The sequence below is a fragment of the Aspergillus aculeatinus genome, assembly GCF_003184765.1.
Source record: "Aspergillus aculeatinus CBS 121060 unplaced genomic scaffold BO66scaffold_33, whole genome shotgun sequence".
NCBI lineage: Eukaryota > Fungi > Ascomycota > Eurotiomycetes > Eurotiales > Aspergillaceae > Aspergillus > Aspergillus aculeatinus.
In genome coordinates, this window is record NW_020291502.1 from 296560 (window position 1) to 306717 (window position 10158).

General features: G+C 51.7%; 1 protein-coding gene and 1 non-coding gene across 2 annotated transcripts; both read right to left on the reverse strand.

The window, feature by feature from the left end:
* Positions 1–1985: 1985 nt before the first annotated feature.
* BO66DRAFT_439998 (putative serine/threonine protein kinase (Kin4)) lies at positions 1986–5337 on the reverse strand (the record flags this gene model as incomplete). Its single annotated transcript, XM_025651208.1, has 3 exons — positions 1986–3610; positions 3664–3958; positions 4036–5337. The coding sequence occupies 3 exons, from the start codon at positions 5335–5337 to the stop codon at positions 1986–1988; spliced, it is 3222 nt and encodes a 1073-aa protein (XP_025502505.1).
* Positions 5338–9874: 4537 nt separating this feature from the next.
* Positions 9875–9956, reverse strand: BO66DRAFT_t210. The gene has a single exon. It is a non-coding gene; the product is annotated as a tRNA-Ser (tRNA).
* Positions 9957–10158: the final 202 nt, after the last annotated feature.

Here is a 10158-nt window from a genome sequence, read left to right on the forward strand (position 1 = left end):
CCAAGAGGAAGTAAGCTTACTTATTCGCACGTACCAACCATGCACATCACCATGCACATCACCATCATCATCACCATCATCTTCATCAACAGCAACAACACCAGCAAGTCACACAGTAGACCACCCCGAATTTTGCAGATCCCAGTCCCTTCCGTCCACAAATATCCAATGAACTGCCGACCACCCATGTATTAGCAGTACTTAGCAGATAACCACTAAGTTATCTGATTTGGAGTCACCACCGCTGAATAAATGCCTGTCAGCATCGCCAATGCTCAACCCTTAGCGAGGTACATATCTCACCAGCCTACTCTCGCCAAAGTTACTCACTATATCCACAAAACTTGCCTGCCTACAACTTCCAACCTGATCATATCACCTCCAACGAGGCACCGAACCGGATCAAACATTGCCCAGTATATCCACTACCCAGCCAGCCAGCCACCGATGATAAGCCCAGAGCTGACACTGACAGCCAACGGCCAATAAGGACAAACAACACGACAGCACAATAGATATTGTTTGCGTAGAGCCCTCCACCCCCCCCCCCCAACATACGTACGATGTTTATTTCCAAGCTTACGCCCTACGGCATAGGTGCACCGTACACCCACCATGCAAAGCGTTGGCGCAGCCACAGGCACGCCACAAAGCAGATTTATCGACCACATTTCTTATTCCATGGAGAAGGGCGGGGGAAAATAGGAAGCCATCAGCAGCCCATCGGAGCTGGATGCGCATATACATTGGCTAGGCTGGTAGCTTATCCTAAAACATGGCATGACTCGACATGACACCCACCAGTCACTGCTATCCACAAAGCTTGACAGCTTGTGGAAGTCAAGGGGAACCCGAGGCCATTGTACAGCTACAGCTACCTCAACTTACTGCACAACACGTAGGGCTGATATGCCAATCTGAATTGATCTACAAGCAGCAACAACAGTAGTCATAGTTGTCAATGTTCATTTCTTGGAAGGGGAAGAAGGCGTTGGCTGGATGGTGGGTACATTCACCCCAGACACACAGTCACCCACTCACCCATCATGCATGCATAGCGGAACTCGTCGAAAACACACACACAGTAGACTGATCCGGATGACAATCAACAGACCGTCGATAACGTGCACCAGCCAGGTTTCGACAGACTGATAGACTGACAGACTGATAACCAAGTCGAAGGGCAAACATGGTTCAGAGCACACAGAGTCAATCTCCGAGGAACGGTAGAAGGTAATAGGCAATATTAGATTACTTCCAAATAAGGGTCTGGAAATGTAAATAGGTATGGAGAACGGGCCGTAGCACACCAACAGAGCCACACCGCCACAGAGAATCGAATAAACAGATCGGAAAGGGCTGAACGGTGAAAAGAATCGATTTACAAACAGGACTATAATAACAGGGAAAGAGAAACGAAAAATTTAAACAAAGGAAAGTAAGGGGATAAGGGGCACAAAGGAAACAACCAAAAGAAAAAAAAAAAGAAGAAAGGGAAAAAAAACAATATGTATGCGGGAACAAACGGTGGCTGGTACAATATGTAGAAAAACCGATGGCTGCAAGCAACAGAAGAGACGAATGCTGCGTGGGTATCACGGGGTATCCAAATAACCGCTCCTGCTGGTTCAATGCTGGAATCCAAGAGCCTAGTCGCACTCGAACTTTTTCTCCAAGACAGAGCGCATTAAACCGGGATACGTCTCGATCCGTCGGTTCGGCCAGCTTCGATGGGATCCATGGGTGTGGGCGTGGATGTCACAACGTTTTCTTCGGGAGCCTCCTGGACTAGTTCATAACGTTGAACCCCTGGATCGCAAGAAGCAAGCCCGAAAGCTCGAATTGCCCGTCGTTCTTGGTTCTTCTACCACGGTGACCAACTTGGCGACTGATTGGCGATTAATAGAAGATCGCCTGATGCGTCAGTCGATCAAAAAGGTTGAGAATTAAATCTTTAGACAATTAGATTAATGTAGACGCCGATTCTACCGGTCATCCCCGGCCCGGGACTTGGCTCGGCGACGGAAGAAGTCCATCACTTTTCTGGCTGCGCCAGAGCTACCGGGGCGGTGGGCCAAGTCGCGCTCGTACTCATACGCGTCAGCAAACTTGCGATGGTTCTTGGGCAAGACGCCCGGACCCCGTCCGGGTCGACCCGCCTGCATTGACGGTTGAGATCCTTTATCGAAGGTCCCAGTGGAATCATCGTAGTAGTTAGGCGTTGAGTGGTTGGCGCTTTGGTTTCGGTAATAGTGGTCATTTTCATTCGGGTAAACCTGCTCCGCTGATGCTGCACTGTACGAAGTGGGCTGGTATAGGCCAGATTGGTTAGAATGCAAGATCGCAAACTGCTGGTCAATCCGGGCCTGATAATTAATGGGCTCATCCTGAGTGAGGATCTCGTCCCCTGGTGAACCGTCCGTTGCCATGGCGATCGCATCCTGCGTTCCGTAACTGGTAGCACGCGCACGCGATCGAATTGCACCAGTAGACGGGGGGTGCTCTAGGCGATTCTCGGTGGAACGATCCGTTTGCGATTCTTCGTCCGGGGTTTGTGATCGGCTGGAGGAGAAGCCTTTCAACGAGAAAGATGGCGGAAGAAGCGAGAACCTCCGGGGTCGGTTTTCGACACCAGTTTCGCTCGCTTTGCGATTATAGCCATATTGCATCGAGCGTCGTGAGTCCATCGACATCCGCGTATCGTCTCCTCCGTACGGCTCCTTCATGCTAGTGGGGGGATAACGCTTGCCATTGCGCTGTCGCGAGCCACTGGCTTGCCCTCCGCGGCCGCCAAAGATGGATCCAGACCGGCCAAAGAGCCTCTCGCCAATGCTGGACACAGTGTTCGATCTCTTGTGACCCTTGGGCGGCTCTTGCCGGGGTGTTGTATTGAATTTGGGTGGAAGGTGCTGCGTGCTGGGCTGGCCAATCGACTGCTGTGAACTATCATGTGGCATGGGAGCAGAGATACTGAATTGCCGGCTTTTTGGCTGTGCCAGCCGGCCTTGGGCATTGGTCGCTGCCACAGTTGGTGCCACAGGCTGCCCATACGATCCCCTTGATGGCAAACGGCCCGCGTTGAACGAGGCCATTGACCCGCCAGTCGTGGGGCGCGTAGCATGAGTGGCCGATGTCGGCATCGGCCCCGTAAGCGCTGCAGTATCTGATGTCGAGCGAGGCAAATGCCCAGATACCGGGGCCGGCGCCGAACCAGCGGTCGCCTTGTAGTCTCCAATTCGTGCGCTAGATTCTCCAGCCATATTTTGATGGGAAGTGCCTGCCGGCATATCGACCGGTCCACCTCGGCTCCCTGATCTCGCTCTCCGTGATGACGGTTCGAAGGCTCCAGAAGGCTCCACGTGAGCGTGCTCCGTACCAGTGAACTGTTCGCCTCTTACCGTTTGAGACTGGGGGGCAACGTATTCGACCTGGACGGTTCGTCGTTTGGTGTCTCTAGAACTCTTCGCCTTTTCGGTGGCCTGCTCCTGCGAGACGTCTCCGGCATGATGAATCAATCCTCCCACAGGCGGGGCTGTATTTTGGTATGCTTTGGGTGGCTCTCTGACAGATGCACTCCGGGCCAGTAACGGGACTTCCTTGTGGGGCTCGGCTGCGAAGAGAAATCAGTTGGCTGCGCCCGTCGTTTGGAGCACTGTGTCTTACCTGAGGGTACCGTAGTGGTGGCGATGTCGGCGACCTTGGTTGTGCTGCTGGTGATGTGCGACACAACATGTGAGTACTCGCTTAGCCAGCTGTGGCGGGCAACCTCAAAAAGATCGGCTCGTTTCCGCGGATCAGGCACCAAAATCCTCCTCAGCAAATCGCGTGCGTGGGGGGTCACATATTCAGGGAACGTCAAAGGAGTTGTAACTATGTATTTGTAAAGTAAGTTGATGTTGTCACCGTCCGGATTCGCCGGGTCGTCGTCGAACGGCAGGTAGCCGGCCAGCATGGCATACTATACAACGGTCAGGTCAGTATGGCGGGCATGAGGCAGATGTGCGAGTTGCACGAAAAGCGGGCTAGATCACCCACCAAGATCACACCGCAGCTCCAAACGTCGACCTTGCGCCCAGTATAAAGCGAGTCACTAACTACCAGCTCCGGAGCCGCGTAGCAAGGACTGCCGCAGCTAGTCTGCATCAAATCACCTCGTCGAAGGCCTTTTGCGTTCGGCTTGTCCAAACGCATCCTCTTCACGAAATCTTTGTTGGCCAGGTTGTACTCGATCTCCTCGCCAAGCTCATCGGCAGGATCAAAAGTGTTGGCGAACCCGAAGTCGGTGATGATGATGTTTCGATTGCGGTCGAGCAACAGGTTCTCCAGCTTCAAATCACGATGTACAATTCCCTTTTTGTGCAAATAGCCGACACCGGAGACCAATTGCGCGAAGAGGCGACGGGCTGCATTATCCTTGAGGTATCGGTTGTTCAATATGTGGTCGAATAGCTCGCCTCCAGAAGCATACTCCATGATAATACCGATATGGCGATCAGTTTCGACCATCTCGTGGAGCCGGACGATATTCGGGTGGGCAAGGTCGCGCAGAATTGAGATCTCGCGATAAATCTTGGGCAGCCGACTGGGGTTTGACCCCAGAGATTCCCTCCGGATGAGCTTAATCGCAACCTGGATAGTCCCGTCTCTCTTCCAGCCCAATTTGACTTTTCCAAACTCACCCTCCCCCAGAGTCTGACCCAGAATGTACTGCCCAAATGTCGTCTCCTTGCGCTTTGCTGCGTTCTCATTGTAGTCGTGGCGACTGCGAAGCCCACCGCGACCTCCATCATCCACCCCATCGCTTCCCACCAGACTCAACCCGGACGTAGGCGCAGCCTCGGTCGATGGCGATATCGACGCGCCTCCCTGCCGTACCTGTTCGCGCTCGATATCCACGGCCGGGTCGCTCACCAGCAATTGATTGAGCACGGTACTGGACTCCTTAGCTAATGTTGCCTGGTCGGGGAACGGATCGGTCAATTCGTCCGAGTGTGCATCGACCGCGGATGATAACACAGGCTGACCACGGGCGCCTGTCATCCCCGACAAGTCCTCGACCTCCCTGTCAGACTGCATCGCGCTCCGATCCTCAGCTTTGTTCTTTCCATGACGCGAACTTGATGCTCTTTCGCTGGAGGAGGCCGTCGCTTTCGAGCTCGAGCCGTGGTGACTTCGTTGGGTAGATGAAGTCCTCGGCGGTGGAATCGGGGGAGCGCCTAGCAGGTCAGGATATATGGGGTTGCGATTGGCATCCAAGTCGGACGGGAGAGCGATAGGGGTCACGGCGGAGGATGCATGGGTGGTTTGCGGCAGGGACTGCGGTTCGGGGTCGTTCATAGCCGAAGAAGCTGTCGGGACCGAAGATGAAGTTGGCTGCTGAGAACTTTAGCGCCGAAGTTAATAATAGGCGCTGCGCAGGCGCTTAATTGCTGCAAGTGCAGCAGACCCTTGATCGCGGAGGTGGAGGAGATTGCTGCAGCATAGCTGCACTGTCATGTGGTGGAAGAGGAGGGAATGGTGGGCTGATTGGAATGGATGTGCACTGAGGGGCGCGAAGGGCGCGATTTGTAATCCACATACCTTCGTTTCTGAAAGGCACAGCAGAGCTGAGTCCTGCTGTGTTCACGGTCCGAGACAGCCTCTTCTGGCAGAATTGGACTGACCAATCCAGCTAACCAGGTCACCTCTGCGCTCTTTCTGGGAGAAAATGCAGTGATGCGACCTGCAATTAGGCGCTTCAAAGCCCTATAGGGGAAGGGGGCCTTTTGTGGACTTCTTCCTTTGGGAGGGGAAGAGGTGGTGAGTTTTTCCTAATCTAAGGTGGTATGGGAATGTGACCGAAGTTTCCGGGGCTGAATGAGTTTCCGGTCGGGTAGCTAAGCTGCTGTCTCAGGTTAGTTTCTTGGGTTTGGGGGCCCATCGGAACCACCACCGAGAAGGGGAAGGGGCGAGAAGAAGTCACTGACTAACAAGGTGAAGAGCGACCCCAATAGAGAAATTTCGCAATGGTTGTTGGTATAGACAAGACACCAGGTCGATAACAAACAACGATACTTCTTTTGCCAGGAAAGGGCTATGTGAGATGGCAGACAACAGAACCAGAAACAAGCGAAAGGAAGAGAGAAAAAAAAAGAAAATAAAGGACAATCAATAACCGCGTTGTCAAAGGGACGGGAGGCGCCTGTTGTTCGTGTCGAGGATAATTTTTTGATTCTCTTTTTTTTTTCTCTCTTTTTTCCTTTTGGATTTCAGTGGATTCGCCGAAAAGTGCAAGTGACGCTCGCAGAAACAGCAAGGTAAAAGTGAATAATCTGCACCGCAGAATTGACCTTTGACCCTGTGCTCGTCTGGCGGGCAGGTATAATCGACTGCCCAGTTGGGGTAGTGCGAGTCGGCGGGCTCAAAGAGAGAGCTTCGGAGCGACAAACGCGGGCGGGAAGGGGATGCAAGCCTCGGGAAACGCGATTTGCGACGTGGGACTTCCTGGACAGCGGAGAAGGGAGGAGCGTAACCCCGATGTTGACAGCAGCACCGATTCAACACTTCTGGTAGAATTGACAAGACAGAGTGTTGACCGCGTTGAAGGGCATGATCGACCGGAGGGGGAAGAGAGAGAAAGAAAGGAAGAGGGGTGGGGGAGGAGAGGAAGAAGGAGAGTGGGAGGAGGGAGGGAGGGGGGAGGAGGAGGAGGAATAGGAATAGGAAGGATGAGGCAGTTGGGGAAGATGGATGGACAGTGCAGCAGCAATCAGCTAGCAGCAACAGCAAGAGAGAGGGCGGGCGGGCGGTAATCGAAAGAGGGGTGTGTGTAGGTAGTTCTGGGTATTAACTAGCTAGAGTGAGCTAAACTACTAGACTAGTTAACGGGTAATAGTCTAGTCGCTTTACTTGATTGATGGTGCGTAGGTGCTTGTTCGGCTTTTCTCTGGATGATCGGAGAATACCTAGACAATGGCTAGAACAAAAGAAAGAGAAAGAGCAATGCGAGGCAGAGGAAGGGGACGGGGCGAGGGGAGAGAAGAAAAAGTCAGTCAAAATAAATCAGTCCCTCCTTGAGAGAGAGAAAGGGGGGCTGATAGTGAGTTGGCAAAACAATAACATACAAGGGAATAGAAGGAAGGAACAGAAACCGAGAGCAGGAGATGGGAGAGGTAGGGAGAGAGGGAAGCAGATAATGATGATAATATTGTTCGGTGGTGGCATCACAACTGGACGCTACAACTGAAGTATAATACCAAACCCTCAACGGCATCAGCATCAGCATCAGCATCATCAAAATAATTTAATAATATGACGATAATATAATCTCAATTACAATGGATAGACACTTGACGCCCATCATCCACCATCCGCACCATCCGCATCATTAGCATCTCTCAGCATTTCCACCCTACTTACATCCAGGCTTGCACAACTTCTATGCCTTACCCAGACCAGTTCAAGTTGATTGACTGGTGAGTTGGCTGGGGAAGGCCAAAAAGCGGGTCAACGGGTCGGATCTCGCTGCCTCATTCAAATGCGAGCATAGCTTACAGAATACGGAATACTTACGGAGTACTGTACGCACTCAACTAGCTGTTAGCGAGCCATCAACCGAGGCGCTCATGTTTTCTGATACGAGCAAGGGTAACGGTCCAGCCGATGACGAGCACAGCCCACTCAGTAGTCGAGAATCGAACAAAGTTCAGCTCCGAAGTCATCAATCATCGAGGAGGGAGCAAGCTGCTGGTCAAAAGAGTCAATCGTGTTGGAATACGAGCGGGACAAATGGGGAGGCAAGTAGCTCAGGAAGAGGCCATTGCATGGTTGCAAGAGAAGACACATGAAACTGGCAGCATGGGAGTGAGTGATTCTTAAAATCGAGGTGGGCACCGCAATACAATGGAATAATCATGAGGCCGATGGAACAGGGACTGGAGCTCCAACAACAGGGCCTGAACGTGTGTGGTGCTGTCCCTTACCTTGGTCGGTGAAATAAGGCTCCAGTGAGGTCTTGGATGTTGTTCTTGTTTTTGTTTCTCTTTTGGGTGATCTCTCCGATCCATGGAATCGATCATTTGATCAATATCAGAAGCTTTGAAGAAGACAGCAAGTGACAGCCAGCCAACTTTGAAGAAGGATCGGTGTAGGTTCAAGGCACGGAATGTGTGGTTGACAGCTCACGGTACCTAGTAGGTACATACCTACTAGTCATCTACCTAAGGTACCGTAGACAAGGTGCCCCGTACAGTAAGTACTGTACACCGTCTCGCCCGAAAAAAATAGAAGGGGAGGGGGGGGGAGGATAATGAAGGCCTGAATGGCCCGGCCAGCCAGACCGCGGTGGACAGCGGGCGAGCGGTAGCCTAACTAAGGTACAGGTAGACTAACTAACATAAGGGGGAGATGGAAGAGAGGGACAAATCAAACCACCGTTTCATCGAGGGGGGCGGCGGATGGAAATAGAATAATAGTCGATCGTCATCTCATGAACCAACTGGGCAGTAATCGCCAGTGCCCCTGCCGTCATTGGCTGGGTCGGAAGATTACGGTGGCACCAGAGGCTGGATACCTCAGGTACTGGTTGCCCGTACCTGCCTTAGTCCATTGAGCTGGTCACCAGGTTGTCACGTTAAGTCGCGGAGTTAGTACTACGGAGTACACTACCTTTAGTCTAGGCTACTCAGTACTCATAAGTTACTAGGTACTGAGTAGTAAAGTGAAGTAACTAGGAGGTTGGGGTTAATTAGACTAAGTTATTAGGTAGACAGTCAGACAGAACAGATAGATACCATCATGGATGTGTCGATGGTACTGTACCTGGTATCTAACCTTGTTACTTCAGTCCCTTTGCCCACTACTTCAATAGCACCCACGGTTGACCCCTTCCCTCGGCTCTGTCCCAAAGGTTCAGTTGATCGATTATTGCTCAGATGCGGAAGCTTATTTGAGTGCAAAACCACGGTAACCAGAAGACCCTTGTCTCGCTTTGCTTTCGCTCTTGCTCCCTTTTGTTATCGATCACTTTGAGATCGATCACCAGTGTCATATCATCCCTCTCACCCTCCCCTGCAACAGCTGTGTAGATACGACATGTTCCATTGTGAATATTCTCCGTCCACGCCTAGCGTCGTCATCTCCGGAGAACTTTATGCTTCCATTCAATGCAATTGTCCATCAAGCCCAGAAACCACCTGCATAGTCATAACTACACTAGTAAATTCCGACCCTTTCTCTCGAGGGCACGCATTGTCGGGTCACTTGGCTCAAACATCACTCTTGCCGTGCATAAGAGGCTGGAAACCGGACCCCTGCGGGCGCAACTCCTTCTAGTAGCGCGCGCTTGCATCCAGGTAGTCAACAGCAATAACCATGGGGGCCAACCCTCTTCCATAACCATACTCTTCTCATAAAACTAGCACTTCCCTTGAGACAGGGACCTCCAACTTGTGTAAAGCAATGGGCTAAGCAGCCATCCAGGACCTTGTCGAAGGGCCGGCCTCTCATGCCGTAATTAAGGAACTGCTTGTTGATTGGAGCAGGCTGGGGACAGAGCGAACCTCGCAAATTACTGCCGCTGAACGCCAGAGTTGTTTCGCGTACAAGGGCGAATAGTCAGTTGGAACACTCTACCACGATTTGGCACTACCTACTAGGAAGTAGGGTGTAAACAGCTCCGGGGATTTGCCATCAAATGGCAGGAATGGATTCAGCTCACCTGCGATTTCAGCCTTGGGACTTTATGCACCTAAACATTGGTTGGCGATGACATGTGAGGCGCATGCCATCAACTGCATTGGTTAGGGGCACAGTGAAGGCTGCCTTTACGCTGATGGGTGCTGTTATGGATATTGTTCCGCCTTTGCAGGATGCAGCAAAGGCGGAACAAAAAAAACGACAGCAGTCGGATTTGAACCGACGCCTCCGAAGAGAATAGATTTCTAGTCTATCGCCTTAGACCGCTCGGCCATACTGTCTTATTTGATCAAATAAGATAGAGCTGGATATCTTGTTTGCTAAGATAGAGAGGCAATTCAGAGGAATCACAGATGGGAGTGGTGTCTCGTCACTGCGTCACTTTCAAGTCAATGAACCTTACTTGGAGATGTTCTTGCTGACTACCGGAATATATCTGCAGCTTGTCATAGGAACACTTGCGATCAATGTTATGCGAAAAAA